The sequence below is a fragment of the Callorhinchus milii genome, unplaced genomic scaffold, assembly GCF_018977255.1.
Source record: "Callorhinchus milii isolate IMCB2004 unplaced genomic scaffold, IMCB_Cmil_1.0 Scaffold2, whole genome shotgun sequence".
NCBI classification, from domain to species: Eukaryota; Metazoa; Chordata; class Chondrichthyes; order Chimaeriformes; family Callorhinchidae; genus Callorhinchus; species Callorhinchus milii.
This window is the reverse complement of record NW_024704743.1, coordinates 121,586,574-121,609,437: the sequence shown is the minus strand read 5'-3', so window position 1 is coordinate 121,609,437 and position 22,864 is coordinate 121,586,574. Positions and strand designations below refer to the sequence as shown.

At 45.5% G+C, this 22,864-nt stretch overlaps 1 protein-coding gene across 1 annotated transcript in view; it reads left to right on the top strand.

Moving 5' to 3' along the window:
* LOC103179732 (cadherin-2B) overlaps window positions 1-21,352 on the top strand; it is a 36,147-nt gene extending 14,795 nt beyond the window's left edge. Inside the window, exons 6-16 of the mRNA XM_042331704.1 lie at window positions 758-923; window positions 2,940-3,091; window positions 5,876-6,010; window positions 6,759-6,944; window positions 8,217-8,617; window positions 12,005-12,150; window positions 12,987-13,196; window positions 15,842-16,069; window positions 17,784-17,923; window positions 19,318-19,692; window positions 20,161-21,352. Of these exons, the coding sequence (XP_042187638.1) occupies window positions 758-923; window positions 2,940-3,091; window positions 5,876-6,010; window positions 6,759-6,944; window positions 8,217-8,617; window positions 12,005-12,150; window positions 12,987-13,196; window positions 15,842-16,069; window positions 17,784-17,923; window positions 19,318-19,692; window positions 20,161-21,147 (3,126 nt within the window). The 3' untranslated portion in view covers window positions 21,148-21,352. The remainder of the gene's footprint in view (window positions 1-757; window positions 924-2,939; window positions 3,092-5,875; window positions 6,011-6,758; window positions 6,945-8,216; window positions 8,618-12,004; window positions 12,151-12,986; window positions 13,197-15,841; window positions 16,070-17,783; window positions 17,924-19,317; window positions 19,693-20,160) is intronic.
* Window positions 21,353-22,864: the final 1,512 nt, after the last annotated feature.

Genomic DNA, 22,864 nt, shown 5'->3' with positions numbered 1-22,864 from the left:
TTGGCAAAAGAAATATTTTTACCCAGCGAGTTGTGATGATGTGGAATGCATCGCCTGAAAGGGTGGTGGAAGCAGATTCAATGGTAACTTTCAAAAGGGAACTGTATATTTACTTGACAAGGAAAAATTGGCAGTGCTATGGGGAAAGAGCAGGGGAGTGGGACTAGTTGGTAGCTCTTTCCGGTAGCCGGCACAGACACAATGGACCAAATGACCTTCTTCGGTCTGTAAGATTCTATGAAATGTGCGCAATTGGCTGCCGCGTTCGCCCACAAATATACAGTCAATTCACTTTACAGTATATTCTGTGAAGCGCTTTGGGACGTCTAGAAGATGTGAAAAGCGCTATATCAAATGCAAGGATTATTATTATTAATTCTCTGAAAAACCGATTGCAAGATTCCAAAACTGTAAACTGTAGACAGACAAAGTTGATAACAATTTTAATCTTGGCATTTGACATAGCGGCTTATCACGTCGTTGAAACTTCTCTTAAGCCCTTCACAGAATATATTGCAAAGTGAATTGACTGTATATTTTGTGGGCGAACGCAAATGTCAGTGTGTTAAAACCCTGGCTGTGAATTGATATATTTTTCAAGTACTCTCTATTATAATTTCAACCAACATGTTTTGTGCTGTTCATCAAAGACCGTGAATGTTAACCGGCATCCGGCTAAAGCGGCTTCCACTGTATCTCCTTATTAAAAGCTGTACTTGTGTATGCTTTGACCATCTCTGATATTTGACCTCCTACATTTGTTTACTGGTATTTTCAGATGATAGCTCAAGCCTACGATAGGAATAATAACCCATTGGAAAATCGTCTACCAATCAGAATCAAAATCCTGGATATTAATGATAACCCTCCCGTGTTTACCCAAGAAGTTTTTCATGGAAGTATTGAGGAATGGAGCCCACTCAGTAAGATTTTTTAGAAATGCGGGAATATAATGGCTGCTGTTTGGAGCACGAATCTGCTTATAATAACAATAATTATTCTTGTATTTGATGTAACGCTTTATCACATCGTGGGACGTCTAAAAGAGCTTCGCAGAATATATTGTAAAGTGGATTGAACCCTCTCCTTTGAAGCTATAAACCAGCAGACAGTCACACGCTGGCCGAGATTCCTCCTTTGCACAATAGTCGTTTAGTTTTGCCAAGCAAAAGAGAATTAAAATTACAACAAAGATGACAATTTACATCTGTAGAGCGCCTTTCACGTCGGGAGGATGTCGCAAGGCATGGTGTACAGTAATAATAATAGTGATAATAATCCTTCAGTTAATATATCACATCTTTTGAGACGTCTCAAAGCGCTTCACAGAATACACTGTAAAGTGGGTTGACTGTGTTTTGTGGGCGAAATGGGGCAGTCAATTGTGCACAACAATGTCCCACATACAGTCGAGGATTGAGTGTAGAAGCTTGTGTGTTATAGTATAGAAGATGCTACCCGCACAGTGAAACCTGGTGTCAAGGAACATCCGAGAAGATCATATCACTTATTAACTGTGCCGGAAGAAGTGTAGTAGTTAGCGTGATCACCTTGCAAGCAAGAGTTCCCTAGTTCAATTTCCGGGTGGCCCAAAACCTTAGACAAGTTTCCTTACTCCACAAGCCTCTGTTTACCTAGCAGTAAGGGGGAACCTGGTTGTTTGTCAATTGGCAGATCGCTTCCTGAAGGTAATAATTCCCCACCACCAAAAAAAAATACAGTCACTCAATCTACGACAGTTTGTGGGATCATTGCTGTGCACAATTGGCTGCCGGGTTTCACCCACAGAATAGACAATCTAATTTACAATATATTCTGTGAAGCTCTTTGAGATGTCTTAATGACGTGATCAGGTGCAATATCAAATACAAGAATTACTATTATTGCTAAGACACCTTCGGTCTGCAACTTGCTGGTGCTCTGCGGGCTTGAGAGTCCGTGAGTCAGAGGCAGATAGGGAACTCTTGGCACTAAAGATGTTCTGAGCTCCTCCGTACAGCGTGTGTGGGTGTTGTGTGTTGCTTTCCCGGAGAAACACCACCTCCTCCCTTCCAATCATGTACCAGGGGAGCATCCAGCACACGCTTGGGTTCTCCCCCTGTGTATGGTGAGAAGGGAGCATGGACCTGGGGAGAGGGTCTGGGCACAGAGAGACCCCAGGGCCTGTGTGTTAATCTGCCCCTGCTCAGAATGGGTCTTAAATGGGATGGAAAAAGAAAATGCCAGCTTTATTCATGTTGAAGCCTGGAGCTCAAAGGTAAGCAGCGTCTCCTTCGAGCTGAACTGGCCCCAAGGTGACATATTTAGCAACGTCTAGCAATGTCGGAATTGAGCCAGCCCTTTGTAGCGGTTTCTAGTCCGTTCCTGAGCTAGACGGGTCCACCGGTCCATTACTGATGACAGCACAGCCCAGCCTGGCTCATCAGCAGAACTTGGAAGAGCAGACCAGTCACTGGGGGCAGGGAATCCTCCCATTCACCTTCTGTTAACCCTGCAAGCAACGCCTTAATTGGTGGGGTGTTCCTAGCTGGACAAGCAGCAAGAAAACTTGCCAGAGAGCAATATCAATGGCAATCTACGTGGCTATAACTGGTTTGACTCCAGCAGTTACCCCAACACACACTCTGGGGTCCCCAAACCTTAGCTCTTGCCAACCTGTGCCTAATACTTTCCAGAATTCGGTAAGCAGGATGTGTCCCTCCAGAGAGAGAGCGCGTTTCATTCTAACAATCTATCTTTGGGATTTCCACGTGTAGGTGGGAGGCAGGAATTCTCAGCTTGGTTTGGATTCTCTTAAGTACGGTGATGGGTTTCTGTATGTGTCTCAGACGGCTGCCTGTGCAAAAAAAAAAATTCTGAGCTCAAACAATGTTTGCTGGCTTTTGGGAATTATGTTCTGAGCATCCTTCATTAAATGTGCCCAATTGTATCTCGTGCAGATACACTGGTCATGACATTAAACGCAACGGATCCAGATGAAGGTGAAAATGCTTTAGTTGCCTACCGAATTATCTCACAGGGTGGCAGTCAAATGTTTTCTGCTCAAACCAGAGGAACGATCGTAACATCCAGTTTGAATTTGGACAGAGAGGTGAGTGGACACACTTCAAAACGTTTTCATTCCAAAATTCAAAGCTTGTGTGCTCTCCTGCCATAACACCTGTAGTGTAGTGGTTAGTGTGTTCGCCTCACGAACGAGAGGACCTGGGTTTGATACCTGGGCAGCTTAGGCAAGTTTCCTTATTCCACACGCCTCTGTTTACCCAACAGTAAATAGGAACTCAGTTGTTACTGGATTGGTAGATCACTTTTGGGGGTAATAATCCCCCCTCAACCCCCGAAAAATGATCACCACTGTTTGTGGGTCATTGCTGTGCACAACTGGCTGCCCACAAAATACCCAAGGATGCAAACTCCACCTCGCTAAGCCAATCTGGAACCTTGGGGTCTCGTTTGACCCTCAACTATCCTTTCTACCCCACATGACCCACTCTGCCTTCCCCACCTCCGCAACATCGCCCGGCTCTGACACTGTCTCACAGCACAGGCCGCCAAAACCCTCATACACACATTTATAACATCCAGTTGACAAACATTTGACTATGCAAACTCCCTGCTTGTCGACCTCCCCAACTCCTCCCTCCATAGGCTGCCAATCATCCAGAACTCTGCAGCCCATGTCCTCTCCCACACCAGGCTCCGTGGCTCTATCGCCTCCATGCTTGCCTGACTCCACCGGCTTCCCATTCCCCAGAGGATACAGTTCAAAATCCTCTTCCTCACACTCAAAACCCTCCGAGGCTTTGCTCCTTCCTATCTCTGACCTGCTAACCCCATACAATTCAAGATCATGGTCCTCATCTTCAAAGCCCTCCATAGCCTTGCTCCCACTCCCTCTGTGACCTCTTAACCCTCTACCAACCTGCCTGCTCAGCCTGCTTCACATCCCCCCCCTTGCCTGCCGCACCATTGGCGTGCGGGCTTTCTGCCACTCTGACCTCCCCTTTGGAACTCCATCCCACAGTCTCTCTGCCTCGCCCCCCTCCTTTGCCTCTTTCAAGAACCATCTCAAGACCCTCCCCTTCGACCGTGCCTCCTCACCCTCCTTGCCTCCCTGCCCTCCACCCTCCCCGATCCCGACCCCCAGCTTGGGTCTGAAATACTGACTGTCCAGCGCCTTGGGACATCCTCGACGTGAAAGACACTGTACAAATGTCATTTTGTAGTTGTAGTAGTACCTTTAGAATCTGAAGACCTCAATCATATCGCACCTCAACCTTCTCTTCTCCAGTGTGAACATGCCCAGTTTACCTGATCACTATTTCACAAAAAAATAGAGTCGATCCACTTTATAGGATGTTCTGTGAAGCACTTTGAAATGTCTCAACGACGTGATAAGACGTTAAATCAAATGCAAGGATATTATTAATATTACTATTTGCTCCTCTAACGCTTATACTGAAAAGTACTGAACAATGGTATTGGGGCCCCCAAATTCTCTTCGGTGTTAGCCTGAAGATCATTTTCTTACTTTTTAAGATCCTGTCAAATTCACTGCACGATACAGTAAGTCCTGCAAAGAGCTTTAAGACAACAACAACAACAAGATTGCATTTATAGAGCGCCTTTCACGTTGGGAGGACGTCCCAAGGCGCTGGACAGTTGGGTCGGGACCCAAGCAGGGGGGAAATGGTCAGGGTGAGGGGAAGGAAGGGAGGGAGCGAGGAGGGGGTAGAGAGTCGAGAGGGGAGGTGAAGGCACGGTCAAAGAGAAAGGTCTTGAGACCGGCCTTGAAGGAGGAAAGGGAGGAAGCGGCGAAGGCACTGGGAGATGGAGTACCAGAGCCTCGGGGCTGAGAGGCTGAAAGCCCGGCCATCGATGGTAGGGTGGTTAGGGCGGGGGGTGTGGCGCAGACAGGAGCCAGAGGAACGGAGGATGCGGGCAGGTAAGTAGGGGGATAGTAGGTCGGAGAGGTAGGAGGGAACAAGGCCATGAATGGACGTCCTCCTGACGTCCAAGGCACTGTCAGATGTAAGGATTATTATTTTTATATCATTTTGGAAAAATTGGCTTCCAGGTTAAGATTGCACGTAAGAGCTTTTATCAATATCCGCAAAACATTTTATTTTAAGACTGATCTTAAGCCTAAGAACCTGAGAAATGATCGGGTCCCAGATTGTGGTTATGAAGTCCTGTGGATAACAATAACAACAAGAACTAATTACATTACAGTGCCTTTCACATCGGGAGGACATCCCAAGGCGTTTGGGTATCATCAAGCATTTGGACTTGAGCTGGGGCTTGGGTTCGGGAGGGCTGGAGGAGGGCAGGAAGGGTAGAGGTAGGAGGGTGACTGAAGGCGCGATTGAAGAGGAGGGTCTTGAGATGGGGCTTGAAGGACAGAAAGGGAAGGGTTGAGGGGAAGGTGCTGGGGGATGGAGTGCTAAAGGGTGGGGTTAGAAAGATTAAAGGCCCAACTGTCAATAAGTCCTTTATTGGTTAGAGCACTCAACTCGCAAGACGGAGGACCCTAGTTTGATTCCCGGGCAAGGGCGAAACCTTCGGCGAGTTTCCTTATTTCACACACCTGTTTACCAAGCATTAAATAGGAATCTGGTTGTTAGTCAATTGCCGGATCGCTTTCCAGGGGTAATAATTCCTCAAAAAATATAATAATAATTTGGTCACTCAATTCATGATTGTTTGTGGGACATTGTTGTGTGTAATTGCCTGCCGCATTTTGACCAACAAAATATATAGCTTCTACACTTTACAGTATATTCTGTGAAGCACTCAACGATGTGATATATTAATCAAATGAATATTACTCAGATTTACTGCATTCCTAAAAATGTTTGCCTTTCTTCCGGTTTAGACACAGGATACGTACGTTTTAGTTGTTGAAGGCCGTGACATGGATGGGAAGGCTGGAGGGTTACAATCAACAGCGAAGGCTGAGATTAAGATCCTAGATGTTAATGACAATGTTCCCACACTTGACAAATATGAGGTAAGGGCTCGTACTGACGATCCAACTCAGCTCCTGGTTAATCCTGTGAGCCAAAACCCTAATGACTAGGGTTCCAGTTATTAATATCAATGGCAAGCTATGCAGTTTAGACTCCAGCAGTTACCCCAACCCAAACTCTGGGAACCCCAAGCCTTGACTCTTGACAACCTGCGTCTAATGGAGTCCTGTAGCTCAGTGGTTAGAGCACTCGCTTTGCAAGTGAGAGACCTGAGTTCAATTCCAGGCAGAGGGCAAAACCTTGGGCAAGTTTCCTTACTCCACACAGAGCCTAATAATAATCCCTCCAAAACCAAAAACAATAATTAAATTGGTCATTTTCAATCTACGACTGTTTGTGGGACACTGCTGTGCGCAACTGGCTGCCGCGTTCGCCCACAAATATACAGTCAATTCACTTTACAGTGTGTTCTGTGAAGCGCTTTGGGACGTCCTCCTGACGTGAAAAGCGCTATATCAAATGCAAGGATTATTATTATTATTATTATTATAATACTTTCCAGAATTAGGTAAGAAGGATGTATCCCTCCAGAGAGAGCGTGTGCATTCCATTCCAGACATCCGGCTGACCCCCAAAAATTATATATAGCTGTCAATCTGGCTCGGATTTTTCAATGTAAACTGCTGTTATAGCAAAAGCAAGGATTATCGTTGTGCTTCATTATTGTACGCTGCGGAAAGAGAAGATCTGAAATGATGGTTTGCACTGGCTATCCTGTGTCATTTCCAGTATGATGTGTCTGTGGACGAAAATTCCAAGGGCAAAGAACTTCTTCGTATAAAAGTACATGACCAAGATGAAGAGTTCACCGATAACTGGCTGGGAGACTTCGAAATTGTTGAAGGAAACGAAAATGGCAACTTCCGCTTTGAAATGGATGAAAAGACAAATGAAGGGATTTTAATACTTGATAAGGTGAGAGGTCTGTCTTCGTACTTGTGTCAGATAGTCCTATGGTTGTAGCATCAGATAGTTGCACATGCGTGTGATCACTATGATAAGAGTGTCAGTCCGCCTCAGTTAGTAGCACTCTGAGTCAGAAGGTTTTAGATTTAAGCCCCCACATCAGGACTTGAACTCACACAGTCTTAATTTAACTCTCCAATGCAGCAGTGGGGGTGTGTGGCATTGTCAGAGGTGCTGTCCTTCGGATGAGACATTAAATCCAGATCCTGTCTGCCTGTTCAGATGGACGTTAAAGATCCATTGCCACTATTTGAAAAGAGAAGAGAGTTTCTCTCTCCCAGTGTCCTGCAAAATAATCCCCCAAATTAAAAAAAAAATCTTTTGTTTCATTTCTGTTTGTGGGACATTACTGTACACAAATTGGCTGCCGCATTTGCCCACGTATACAATCACCTCACTTCATAGTAAATCCTGTGAAGCACTTCGGGGTGATCTCCCAACATGAAAGGCGCTATATCAAATGCAATAATTATTATTGTTATAAATGAGAATTATTATTGTTACAAGAAGTGATGATTGGTTTATGAAAAACTAGTGATGTGCTTAATATTCCAAAATGTAGGAAGAACATTACAGAACATCAAATTAAATTTAATACAGTGGCATGTTTATAGATCATCATCTCTATAGCTTTAGATATGTTGGCTTTAATAGTGACTATCCTCCTAGGGGCCGAGGTAAGTGGGACCATCTTGGTGCTGAGCAGGCTCCAAGGTGATATGTTTGGTAATGGAATGTCAGAATCGAGTCAATCTTCTGTAGTGGACTCGATCATCCAGTTCCTGAGCCAGGTGGGTCTGCAGTGCTCCAGGTCTCTGCTGATGACAGCACACCCAGCCTGGGCCATCAGCAGGACCTGGAATGGTAGGCCAGTCACTGAGGCCAGTCACAGGAAATACACCCACTCAGCTCCTGTTAATCCTGCAAGCCACAGCCCTAACGGGTAGGGTAGTCTTAGCTGGATAAGCAGCGGCAAAGCTTGCCAAACATTGATATCAATGACAAGCAACAGTGTTTTAATACTCCCTGGAATTCGGTAACCAGAAACTTGATTGTTGTAGGTGACATACATACATGGAATTCTCAGTCTGGTTTCCGTAACCTTAAGCACGGTGATGGGTTTCTGCAGGCGTCAGTCTGACCAACTTTATTATCACAATAAAGGCCTTATTTAATATGAACTTGACACATTTTTCCCTTTCTGTCCCCACCTCTCTCCAGGAATTGGATTACGAGGCCGACCCAAACTTGAATTTGGCTCTCAGAGTCGCCAATAAAGCACCGTATCACTGGTCGGTCGTTGGTGGTGGAGGAGGTGGAGGAGGTGGAGGAGGAGGAGGAGGAGGAGGAGGTGGAGGAGGAGGAGGAGGAGGAGGAGGTGGAGGAGGTTTTGGAGGAGTTGCTGGAGGATCTAGTAGTGTTGGAGGTGGCAGTGGCGGAGCTGAGCCAGGGAAGCCCATTCGAGTCACGGTCAACGTCAATGATGTGAAGGAAGGCTATGAATTTCGCAGCTTAAAAAATCCTGTCTCCATATCTGAAGGACACAATATGAATCAGGGGAGCTCCTTTGGAAGGTTCCCAGCAGTGAGCGCTGATAACGGCAAAGAGAGTGAGAAAACAACGTAAGAGCACTTTGTGTTTGTGTGTGTGTATGTGTGCTACAACAGCCACCTCTGCTCCCTTAAGGCTCAAGTGTGTGCCGTTGAACGCACCTGACTCAAATCCAACTTAACGGTCCATTGGTAGATCTGGCTGGACCTTATTAAATCTTACTGCTCCGCCCCCGCCTCCGCTAAATCGTCTTTCTACTCCAAGACAATCTTGGAGTCCAAGGACAACCCGAGGCTCCTCTTCTCCAGCCCCGACCGGCTCCTCTGCCCACCCTCTCCCGTCTCACCCATCCTCACCTCCAATGCCAACTGTGAGGAGATACTGGACTTCCTTGAAATCAAAGTCAAGGGGAACCGCTCAGCTGCCTCTACCCTTCTGACCACTAGCCCCTCCCCATCTCCCCCTCACACACCGGCCCCTACCCATCCCTCCCTCCACACCTTCGAACCTGTTCCCATCTCTCTCTCATCACCATCATAACCCACATGCAACCGATGACTTTTTGCCTCGAACCCATCCCTACCCGTCTCCTTAGCTCCCAGCTCCACCTTCTTGCCCCCCTACTCACAGACATTATAAACCTCTCCCTGTCCACAGGCACCATTCCCACCCCTTTAAAAACAGCCATCATCACTCCTATCCTTAAAAACACTCTCTCTGGACCCATTCCTGCTCTCAAACTACCGCCCCATCTCCAACCTCCTTTTCCTTTCCAAGGTCCTGGAACGAGCCATTGCTTCCCAGCTTCACTCCTTCCTCTCCCGCCACTCCCTTCACGAACCCCTCCAACTGCGACCAGAACTCCCTCTGCCTCCTCATCCTCCTTGACCTCTACAGCCTTCGATGCGGTTGCCCACTCCATTCTCCTCCACTGCCTTCTCATCTCACCTCAAACTTCATAGATCTGTCCTTGATATGTTCAAATCGTACTTCTCACGCCGCCTCCACTTCATTTGCCCCAAACGGTTTCTACTCTAGCACTCAGACCATCCCTTGTGGTATTCCTCAGGGTTCTGTCCTTGGTCCCCTCCTTTTCAATATCTACATGCTCCCTCTTGGTGACATCATCTGTAAACATGGGGTCAATTTCACATGTATGTGGATGACATCCAATTCTATCTCTCTGCCTCCAACCTTGACTCCAGAATGTCTGATAGATATCAAGTCCTGGATGAGAGCTAATTTTCTACAGTTGAATGACAACAAGACTGAGGCCCTCCTGATTGTCTCCCGTCAGCGCCTCCACACCTCAGGCACTGACAGCATCACCATCCATGGTTGCACACTCCACTTTGCTAAGCCAGTCCGGAACCTTGGCATCTTGTTTGACCCTCAACTATCCTTTCGACCCCACATCCACGCCATGACTTGCTCTGACTTCCCCACCTTTGCAACATCACAGAATTATAAGGCACAGAAGGAGGCTATTCGGCCCATCATGTCTGATCCAGCTCTTTGAAAAGAACTATCCAAATCAATTCCACTCCCCCGCTCTCAACTCCACAGTGCTGCAAACTTGTCCTCCACAAATAGTTATCCACTTCTCTCTGAAAAGTTGTTATCGAATCAGCTTCCACCACCCTTTCAGGCAATGCATTCCAGATCCGAAGAACTCGCTGTGTGAAAAAAATTCTCCTCAACTCCCCTCTCTTTGTTTTAACAACTATTTTAAATTGCTGTCCTCTCCAATGCCTGCTCCATGGAGAATAATCCTAGGTTCTCTCGCCTCTCCTGATAACTGAAGTCCCGCATTCCTGGTACCATACTGGTAAATCTCCTTTGCACCCTCTCCAATGCCTTGATATCCTTCCAAAATTGTGGGGCCCAGAACTGAACAGTCTCTGGTTGAGGCCCTAACCAGTGTTTTATAAAAGATCATCATAACTTCCTTATTTTTTGCATTCTATGGCCCTATTTATAAAGCCTAGTATCCCGTATGCTTTTATAACAGCTTTATCTCCCTGTCCTGCCACCTTCAATGATATACTTATATGAACCCCAGATCTCTCTGTTCCTTCACCCCCTTTAAGATTGTACCATCAGCTTATATTGCCTCTCCTCATTCTTCCTCACAAAATGCATCACTTTGCATTTCTCCACATTGAACTTCATTCCACGTGTCTGCCCATTTTACCAGTCTATGTTCATTAGCAGTCTATTACTATCCTCCTCACTATCCTACGCCACTGTCTCACACCACAGGCCACTGAGACCCTTATACATGCATTCATAACAGCCAGGCTTGACGACACAAACTTGACCTCCTCAACTCCTCCCTCCATAGGCTGCAGATCATCCAGAATTCTGCAGCCCATGTTATCTCCTGCACCCGGCTCCTCGACTCTATCACCCTCATCCTCGTCCGACTCCACTGGCTTCCCATCACACAGAGGATACAGTTCAAGATCCTGGTCCTCATCTTCAAAGCCCTCCATGGCCTTGCTCCCCCCTACCTCTGTGACCTCCTAACCTGCTCTCTCCTTCTGCTCAGCGGGCTCTGGCCTGCTTCATGTCCCCTGCCGTGCCCACCCCACCATTAGCGGGCAGGCCTTCTGCCACTTTATCTCCGCCTCCTAGAACTCCATCCCGCAGTTCCTCCACATCGCCTCCTCCCTTGCCATCTTCAAGACCCATCTCAAGAACCCTCATCTTTGACCGTGCCTTCAGTCAGCCTCCTTCCATCCCTGCCCTCCACCCTCCCCTATCCCAGCCCCCAGCTCAGGTCCAAAACACTGAGTGTCCAGCACCCTGGGATGTCGTCCTGAAGTGAAAGCCGCTATACAAATGTAATTTTGTTGTTATTGTTGTAGTCCCTTCACCTCGTTCCTTCCCTTGCTTCCCTCAAGGTCCATCTCAAGACCCTCTTCTTCAACCGTGCCTATGGCCACCTTCCCTCTCCTACCCTCTCCGCCCTTCCCCCTCCCTGATCCCAAACCCCCCACCCCATTTGGGTCCGAATCCCTAATCCCTGACTGTTCAGCACTTTGGGACATCCTCCCGATGTGAAAGGCACTTTTCAAGTGTAATTTTGTATTGTGTTGTGTTGTTTATGTGTGTGTGTGTTTGTGCGTGTGTTTGTGTGTGCGTGTTACGTGAGTATATGTGTGTGCTTGTTTGTGTGTTTATGCGTGTGTTTGTTTGTTTATGTGTGTGTGTATGTGTGTTTATGGGTATTGTGTGTGTGTTTATGTGTTTGTGTGTGAGTGTGTTTGTGTTTGTATGTATGTGTATGTGTGTGAGAGAGTGAGTGTGTGTTTATGAGTATAACCCTAAGTGTGCGTGCGTGTGTGTTTATATGTTTGTATGTGTGCGAGCGTGTGTGTGTGCTTTTGATGTTCATGTCTGTATTTTTATGAATCCCACATCAATCATGCACATTTCTAATTTGTTTCAAACAGATATGCAAAGGGTTCTGACCCGGCGAATTGGTTACACATTGACCCTGCCACTGGAAACATTAGCTTCATTACTGTGCCTGACAGGGAGTCAGAGTATGTGGTCAATGGAACATACACAGCCACAATATTGGCTATAAATAATGACGGTAAGTGGTTTAGGAAGTAATGTTGGACTGAACAGAGCCACCACGGATAACATTGATAACAAGAACATAAGAATTGCTAGATGAAAGAAGACCAAGGTTCATCCAGTTTGTGTTTCCCAAACTATATTCTGTATCCCAAGATAGTATTTCCTTAAATAAATCTATGTAATTTGTTCTTCAAAGAATCAACACTTTCTGCTTCCACCGTCTCCCGAGGGAGCCTGATCCATACTCGCTCACTGAAGTAGTTTTTCTGCAGATTTGTTTTGAATCCCCCCCCCCCACTTCAATCGCAAGCCATGTCCTCTGGTTCTACTGATCAGTAGAAGATAAACAGCTTATCATAGTCTACATTATCTAACCCCTTCAGAATCTTAAAGACCACAATCATATCGCACCTCAACCTTCTCTTCTCCAGTGTGAACATGCCCAGTTTACCTTACCACTATTTTGCCCCCCCCCCCCCCCACAAAATACACAGTCAATCTACTTCACAATATATTGGGGAGGACAAGTTTTCAGGGCTGTGGGAAGAGTGGGATTGAATTGGATAGCTCTTTTCAAAGAGCCGGCACATACACAATAAGCCGAATGGCCTCCTTGTGTGCTGTATAATTCCATGATTCTACGATAGTCTGTGAAGCACCTTGTCTCAACAACGTGATAAGGCCCGATATTAAATGCAAGAATTATTATTAGCAAAGTAAAATGTCCTTTTTGATTTCAATGTTCCCATTTGATTGTTATTGGATGCAAAACGAAGACGACAAATTGTGAATTTGAGACATTTATTTCCTCACTCTTTCCCCCACCACCACCCATTCTCCCCTCTACAGATGTGCCGAGCACAACAGCTACTGGAACTATTGTTCTTCGAGTAGAAGACACCAATGACAATATTCCGATCATTAAGAACTTGCAGCCATGCATATGCGACAACACAAAATCTTTGAGCGTCACCGCTTTCGATCCCGACCAGTCACCATTCGGTGCTCCATTTAAGTTTACAGTGCTCGACGGCAATTGGAAGATCGGAAAAACAGAAGGTAAGACGGGAGAATCGAATTTACTTGGACATTATAGCAGTAAATCAGCGTAACTTGGCATTTCTGATTCTAAATGTAATGGTACTGAGTGACTTCAATTCTAGGACAATGCTGATGACAGCACAGTCACTGGGGGCGGGGAATCCACCCACTCAGCTCCTGCTAACCCTGCAAACCAAAGCTCTAACATGTAGGGTGGTCCTAGCTGGACCAGCAGCTGGAAAGCTTGCCAGTCAGCGATATCAATGGCAAGCTATGTGGTTTTAGCTGGTTAAACACCAGCAGTTACCCCAACGCACACTCTGGGGGCCCCAAGCCTCGGCTCTCTCCAACCTGCGCCTAATACTTTCCGGAATTCGGTAAACAGGATGTGTCCCTCCAGGGAGAGAGATCGCATTCCATTCCAACAATCTATCTCTGGGATTTCTGTGTGTAGGTGGGAGGCAGGGAATTCTCAGCTCGGTTTGGATACTCTTAAGCACGGTGATGGCTTTCCGCATGTGGCAGAAACCCGGCTCATCAAAAAAAATAAAAAATCTATCCACTTCGCTTTCAAAAGAATCTGTGCTTCATTGTGGTTTTGAACTGCATTATTTTATTTCCTGTTTTACTGCACCTTGCAGTTGAAATAAGATATTGTTAAATGTAGTTATTGTAGAACAATACAATATGAGTTTCCTAAAGTGATACAGAATGCACTTGGTCCATTGGGTCCAACTAGTCTGTGCCAATGTTTATACACTTAAGTACATTGATGCTATTCATTTCAACCACAGCTCTTGGCAGTGAATTCCTCATTCATACCACCCTTTGGGTATAGAAGGTCCTCCGATTAGTGGAGTCCAGTAGCATAGTGGATAGCACGGTCGCCTCACAAACAAGAGGACCCGGGTTCGATTCCTGGGCGGGGCAAAGCTTTAGGCAAGTTTCCTTACACCACACGCCTCTGTTTACCTAGCATTGAAAAACCTGGTTGTTAGTCAATTGGAGTATCGTTCTCTGTGGGTAATAATCCCTCCCCTTCCAAAATAATTTTGTCACTTAATCCAACTGTTGTGCGCGATTGGCTGACACATTTTGCAAAAAATACAGTGAATTCATCAACCAAAAATTAAATTTGTACAGCGCCTTTCACGTTGGGAGGACATCCCAAGGCGCTGGACAATCAGGATTTGGACTCGAGCTGGAGGTTGGGATCAGGAGGTGTGGTGTAGGGTGACCAAAGGCGTGGTCGAAGAATCTTGATACGTGCCTTGAAGGAGGCCGGAGGGAGCAAGCCGAAGGGACTGTGGGATGGAGTTCCAAAGGGTGGGGGTAGATAGGCTGATATATATTCACTCTACAATATATTCTGTGAAGCGCTTTGAGACATGAGACATGAGACATCCCAACGACATGGTAAAGTGGTATATCAAATGCAAGGATTAGTATTATTATTTTAACACAATGGTGGAATGTTTCATCAAGTAGCTGCATATGTTAAAATGGATGATAATGATGTCTGTCAGAGGCAGAGAATTTCACTCTCCCCTGCACAGAGATCTTTCTCGCTAACCTGCCCTTTAAGTTTGTGCTCTTCACGTGGGGTAGCTGATACAGAATAAATACCCAATATATAAAAATATTCAATATACCCCAAATAATAGATACCCAATGTATAACAATACCCAACATATAATAATTATCCATTGTTACCCATGATATAATAATTACCCAATACATAATAAATACCCAATATATATCCAATGTAAAAATATCCATTATATAAATACCCCAAATATAATAAATACCAAATGTTTAGTAAATACCAGCTGTATACAAAATGCTCCAAATAAATATACCTGATATATAATTATTAGTAATGTATAATAAATACTCACTATGTAATAGATATATATGATGTAATAATAAATACCAGATATATAAATCCCGATGTGTAATAAATACTCTATGTAATAAATATCTCATATAATAAACACCCAATGTATAAAATTACCCACACTAAGCTCAGCACAACCCATCACCCCAATACTCACCAGGCTCCATTGGCTCCCTGTATCCAAACAAATTGTGACATTATGTTCTTATGTTAAATCATCGACTGCAGCCTCACACTTACTCAGTAACAGTAGTGATCCAAGCTCCATGAGGCCGATAGCCAAAGCCCCAAGCACCGCTCTGCCACTCAGTTTGGTCAGAGAACAGTCTGGATCATCACCCCCCCATATAAATCCCTTCATGCGCTCGTATCGCCCTATCCCTCTGACCTACTCATACTCCAGTCCTTTACCCGGACCCTCTGCTCAGCTGACACAGGCCTGCTACATTACCGCCCACCCCCCCCCATCTCTTACTCACTGCCGTTGATGGCCGAACCTTTCCGGGTAATAATCCCTTTTAAAAAAAAATGTGGTCAACTCAATCCACAATTGGCTGCCGCGTTTCGCCCACAAAATACACAGTCAATTCACTTTACAGTATATTATGTGAAGCGCTTTGAGACGTCTCAGCGACGTGATAAGATGCTATATCAAATCTAACGATTATTATTATTATAAACGCAAGTTTTTGGTGTTGACATTCAATGCAACTAACTATTTCCTTATCTCTCCCTCTCTCTCTCTCCTCTTTTTCTTGTGTTAAAGGTAATACTGCCGAGCTACAGTCGCTCAAGGAGCTGTGGCCAGGTACTTTTAAATTGCCAGTGAAGGTTGAAGATAACCAAGGGAGTGGGGAAGTACACAACCTTGACGTAAAGGTGGTTGAATGCACCAAGAAGCAGCCCGACTGTTCTCTGACCAAACTGGGTGGCGGAGCTGTGCTTGGAGCTTCGGCTATCGGCCTCATGGTTCTTGGATCATTATTGTTGCTGCGTAAGTGTGAGGCTGCGGTCGATGATTTAACATAAGGACATACGAAATGCTAGACAAAAAAAAAAGACCAAGGTCCATCATGTTAGCTTTCCACCTTCCTGGCGGTCACACGCACATATGTCCCGAACTACCTGTGTGCTAGATCCCATAATATTATTTCCTATAAGAACATAAGAAATGCTCGATGAAAAAACAGACCAAGGTCCACCTGGTTCGATTTTAGTGGTGACTTATTGGCCCTGAAGTTGGCTGCTTGCTGGCCTTGGAAGCTAAAGTGGCCGACTCCCATGCCATGAGATCGATGACCCTTCCTCTTTTGCCTCGAGGGGCAGCAAAACAGGAAATGACATGGATGTGATAACCTCATGTCATGTTATTATCACCAGAGCAGAGCTCGGGAATAAAGGCTCCTCACTGAAGCTTTGACAATCCATTACCATGACAGTCAGTCTGGATAATAATAATAATATAATAATCCTTCCATCCTTGCAATTTTTTAAAAAAATGCGGTCACTCAATCCACAACTGTTTGTGGTACACTGCTGGGCGCAATTGGCTGCCGTGTTTTACCCACAAAATACACAGATAATCCACTCTACAATGTATTCTGCGAAGAGCTTTGAAACGTTTCAACGACGTGATAAGGCACAATATCAAATGGAAGGATTATTATGATATTATTATTATTTTAAGAGCAGGAGTATCGCCTGAGGTGTAGGCTTTGGCTGAAAGCACATTAATACAGGTTGCCAATCAGTTGGTAGTACCTTCACCTGAGTCAGAAAGTCATGGGTTCAAATCCCATGTTCGGACTTTGTGAGATCAGTCTAGAACCGACTCTCCGTTCAGTGCTGGGGTGGGGGCTGCATTTTCTGAGTGCCATCCTTCAGGTGACTTGTTAAACCGAGGTCCCGTTCAGGTGAACATTAAACCGTCCTAGGGCACTATTTTAAAAGAGAAGGGAGTTTCTGTTTCCTGATATCCTGACCAAAAATCCCCCAAATTGGTTATTTCACTTCAAGGCTGTTTGTAAGACATTGTTAAGTGCAAACAAACTGACTGCTGCATTTGCACACAATTAAGTCACTGCATTTTACAGTAAATCCCAAATGTGCTTTGAGATGTCTTCCAGAATTGAAAATGGGGTATGTAAAGTGATTAATAATATTAATAATAATCCTTGCATTTGATATAGCGCCCTATTACATTGTTGAGATGTCTCAAAGTGCTTCACGGAATATACTGTAAAGTGAATTTGACTCAGCCAATTGCGCACATCAATGTCCCCCAAACAATCGTGGACTGAGTCATTTTTTTTGTGTGGGAGGGATTATTACCCGCCGAAAGCGATCTGCCAATGGACTAACAACTGGGTTCCTTGTTACTGCTAGGTAAACAGAGGGGTGTGGAGTAAGGAAATTTGTCTTGCCCCGGTTTTGCCCTGTCTGGGAATCAAACTTGGGTCCTCTCGGTTGCATGGCAAGTGCTCTAACCACTACACTCCAAGACTCCACTCACTTGTTGGGTTTGTTGTTGGGGAGTGACAGCCTAGACTACTTGATTTCAATCAGGACTCTTTTGTGTACGGTTCCAAAAGCTAATAAATAATTATCATCATTAATGATTATTAGCTTTGAGAGCAATAGATTGGGTTAACTTTATCCTTAGGGATTTGAAAAGACGTTAACTTTCTAACCGCTTTTCTCTTCCACAGTCGTTCCTCTCTTAATGCTATTCTGCAACTTTGGAGGAGGGGGCATTGGTGGGAAAGGTGCCTTCATGCCCATACCTGATGAGACTCCTACTTATCTGGACAGCAACAATATTGAAGGTGGAGGAGAGGCTGACACAACAGTACGTATTTGAAAATAATTATTGCTTACTTTAAGCCCACCGGAAACTGGTGTTTCATGCAGGAGTATGTGGCTCAGTTGAATTAGAAGGTTGTGAGTTCAAGCCCCTACGCCAGGACTTGGAATCACACAGTCTAAGCTGACATGCCAGTGAAGTGCTGGGGGTGTTTTGCATTGTTATGGGGTGTTGTCCTTGGTTTGACAGCACATTAAACCGAAGTCCCATCTGCCTGTTCAGGTGGACATTAAAGATTCCATGGCTCCATCCTTGGCCCCCTTCTTTTCATCATTCATACACTCCTTCTCGGTGATGTCATCCACAGACATGGGGTCAACTTCCACATGTATGTGGATGACACCCACATTTACTTCTCCTCCAGCTGCGGCTCCCAGTCCACTTATATCCTGTCAGCTTATCTGACAGACGTCAAGGCCTGGATGAGCGCAAATTTCCTGCAGCTGAATGTCGGAAAGACGGAAGCCATACTCTTTGGCTCCTGTCAACATCTTCTTTCTTGCGGGTCCGAACTACTCAACCTCCCTGGGCTCTACCTCAGACTCACCGAACCCATGTGCAATCTAGGTGTCAGGTTCGATCCCCAGCTTTCCTTTCTCCCCCACATCCATTTCCTGACCAGGAACGCATTTTTCCACCTCTGCCACATTGCCCACCTCTCTCCGTACCTCACATCCACAGCAGTCGAAACCCTCGTTCATGTTTTTGTCACTTCCTGGCTGGACTTTTCAAACGCTCTCCTCGCTGGCCTCCTCAGTTCCACCAAACACAAAATACAATCAATTCAGAACTCCACTGCCCAGACACTAACACGCACAAAACTCCGGACCCCATCGCACCTGTCCTTGCCAGGCTGCGCTGGCTCCCGATTACTGTACAGATTGACTTCAAGATCCTCTTTCTCGTTTTCAAATCCCTTCATGCCCTCGCATCTCCCTACCTTACCAACTTGCTGACATCACCACTTCCACCACTCGCTGCCTCCGCTCGGCAGACTCCAGCCTCCTGTTTGTCCCTCGCCCCCTCGGCTCCACCATCAGCGTCCGTGCTTTCAGTCACTAAGCTCTGAAGTTATGGAACTCTCTCCCAATCTCTCCGCCTTGCCCCCGCTCTCCCCACTTTCAAATCTCACCTGAAGAACTTTCTTTTTGAATGTCCTTACGGTCACCTCCCCATTCCCTCTCCCCCTGGCTCGGTGTCAGACTCCACCACTGTTAAGCATGCCAGGACTCTATCCTGCATGAAGGGCGCTGTATAAATGCATGTTGCTGTTGTTGTAATCAATACTAATAATTTATTAGAGTATGATAATAATGTATTATTTAAAATAATAAATGCACTTCCATTGATTATGAGCATTAACCTGTCTCTTTCTCTAGGATGCGGCACTGATTCCAAACCCGATTAGCATTAAATCGGGAAGTGCAGCCCTCGGTCCTTCAGCTCCAAGCATGTCCGGAGGTGCCTATGGGCTGGCAGGTGAAGGCATTTCGACCATCAGGAATTCAGGAATGAATACATTCGGAATGCCTCCGGAAGGATACCTTGTGGAAGCTGGAGGCGCAGATTTGGACTATTCCCGATCAAGAATGGGTTCTGGATACGGTGTGCATCGATTATCAAACGGCTTCAATACTGTAAATGTGATGGAGTCCATACCAGTTCAGGCCAATCCCATCGTCTACGCCTCACTTTCCAACAAGGCAAGGAGAGAAAGCACCCACAGAGCTTACATGGAGAATTACATTGATGAGGTACAGTACGGTTGACTTTACAAAACTTTTTTAACTAAGTGCATTCTGAAAATTGAAGCCTTTCAAGCTCTCCGCAGCCTTGCCCCACCCCCCTTACCTCTGCGACCTGCTGACCCCATATCAACCTGTCCGCTCCATCCGCTCCATCCGCTCAGCAGGCCCAGGCTGCTCCATGTCCCCCGCCCAGCCCGCCCCACCGTTGGCAGTCGGGCCTTCAGCCTTTGTGCCCCCATTCTTTGGAACTCCATCTCACATTCCATTTGCCTCGCTTCTTCCCTTACCTCCTTCAAGAACGTGTCTCAAAACTCTCCTATTCGGCCACCCTCCTACCCACCAGCATCCCGAATCCCAACCCCCAGCTCGGGTTCAAATCCCTGACTGTCCAGCGCCTTGGGACATCCTCTCAATGTGAAAGGCGTTCCACAGATGTAATTTATCATTGCAATTTTAATTCTCTTTTGCTCACAGAAACTGAATGACTATTGTGTGGAGGAGGAATCCCGGCCAGCACGTGACTGTCTGCTGGTTTATAGCTTTGAAGGAGATGGTTCTCCAGTTGGCTCCATTGGCAGCTGCAGCTTCATTGAGAAAGAAGCCGAGGAAGGAGACTCCTTTTTGAACGACTTGGGACCAAAGTTTAAGACCTTGGCTGACATCTGTAATGGTAGGTTTGAGGGCGAGACCTCAGATCTTGCCGTCGAAACTTTGATCCAAGAAAACTTGTCGCCGAGGCCCGTTTTGTCTGGCGCTCTGGAAGGCATGAGTATGATTACCAATCCACAAGCTGTCCACACGAGTATGGTGCGTGAAGGAGGGATGCAGATGATGAACACAGGAGGGATGCAAGGAATGAACATGGCCTCAAGTCCATCAGTTCTCCAAAACAACATTGTTGTGACCACAACAATTAGCCCTGGCATAGAGGACATGACCATGACACCCGATCCCTCGTTTGCTCAGAGAAACCTCACGCTGACCAAATCAGTCAATCTGGGTTCAGTGGAGAAGCAAGGAATGAGCACCAACGTAGCATTAGCCCAGCCGCCCAACATCCAGAAAAATGTCATCCGGTCTAAGTCGATTAGTTCTGCTGGAGGAGGGATTCAAACCATGAATGTTGTGTCTGATCCAATGGTTCTCCAGAAGGGCTTTGCGATGAGGTCAGGTACCTTTGGCGGTGAAGGTATGCAAGCTATGAATGCCATGGTTGATCCAACATTTGTCCAGAGTGGCTTCAGGGTGAATTCAGGTACCTTTGGCATTGACGGGATGCAAGCCATCAATGGCGGTTCACCATCCGTTGCAAAAAACGTCACCTACACCAAAATGACCAGCTCAGGACAGATGCATGATATGAACTCCCCAACGATGATGACATTTATGCAATCCGGCGGTAGGGCACCCGGTGGATCAGTGACAAAAGTAACGAAAACTGTTCAGCTAATAGAACAATAGACTTTCCACACACGATTGCAGGTCTCAGACGCTCATCCAGAGGAGTGTGCAGACATATCTGGACTTCCAGTTAAGTATAATTATAAGACTAGCATTTTTATTTCTTTCCACGTATTAGATTGTACAGCTTTTTTGTTTGTATTGAGAATGCGTTTCATTTCCATGGGTTGAGCACAGCCCAGCCTGGCTCATTGGCAAGACCTGGAAGGGCAGACCAGTCACTGGGAACAGAGTCATCCCACTCAGCTCCTGTTAACCCTGCAAGCCAAAGCTCAACAGGTAGGGTGGTTCTAGCTGGACAAGAAGTGGGAAAGCTTGCCAAATAGTGATATCAATGGCAAGCTAAGCAGCTTTAGCTGGTTAGACTCCAGGATTACCCCCAACGACCCCAACACACACTCTGGGGTCCCCAAGCCTTGGCTCTTGCCAACCTGCTCCTAATACTTTCTGGAATTAGGTAAACAGGATGGGTCCTTCCAGGGAGGGAGGGTGCACTTCATTCCAACAATCTATCTCTGGAATTTCCACATGTAAGTGGGATGTATGGTATTCTCAGTTGGGTTTGGGTACTCTTAAGCATGGTGATGGGTTTCCGCATGTGTCAGACACCCGCTGATCCCCCCAAAAATGGGTTGAGTTTACTGTATGATAGCCTTTCACCGATGTGCATTTGCATTTAGGTTTTAGAATGTAATATTGTGAAGGTTAATAATGTCTTTTTGTAATCCGGCATGTACTCGTACAATTGTAGAGTTAGAGAAAAAAGGCCAACTAACTTTTTTTGGCTTTTGATTTTGATTATTAACTTTTTGTATATCAATGGGGATTTTTATCTACCTTAGGAACTGTCTGGCTAACAGAATCAATGGGTCTATTTGACATATTTTCACATCACTTCTCAATAATAGTGATGACATAATAATAATAATAATGATAATAATAATAATAATAACAATTGGAACCTGGTGGATTGGCGGATCGCTTCCAGGGGGTTATAATCCCTTCAAAAAAATCATAATAATAATTGAGGTTGTAATCCCTTCAAAAAAAATTATAATTATTATAATAATTTATTCACTCAATCCACAACTGTTTGTGGGACACTACTGTGCGCAATTGGCTGCCGTGTTTTGCCCACATATACGCAGTCAATTCACTTTACAGTATATCCTGTGAAGCGCTTTGAGACATCTCAACAATGTGATAAGGCGCTACATCAAATGCAAGGATTATTACTATTATTATTATGATCTTCGGCATTGTACACTTTATAATGGGATTACATAGGAACAGGAGTAGGTCATTCAGCCCCACGTGCCTTTTCTGTCATTCTATAAGATCATGGCTGATCTGTACCTCAATTCCAATTACCCCCTTTGCCCCTTTGCCCCATACCCCTTGATACCCTGCCCTAACAAATATCTATCCACCTCAGTTTTGAAAATTTGAATGGGTCCAGCATCCACAGTCTTTTGGGGGAGAGAGTTCCAGATTTCCACTACTCTTTGGGTGAAAACATGCTTCCTGATTTCCTTTCAAATTGCCTAGTTCTAATTTTAAGACGATGCCACCTTGTTCTGGATTCCTCTACCAGGGGAAATAGTTTCTATCCTATCGAATCCCTTTATTATTTAAAAAAAAACCTCAATTAGATCACCCTCAACCTTCTAAACTCAAGGGAATTTCGACCAAGTTTATGCAACCAGTCCTCATAATT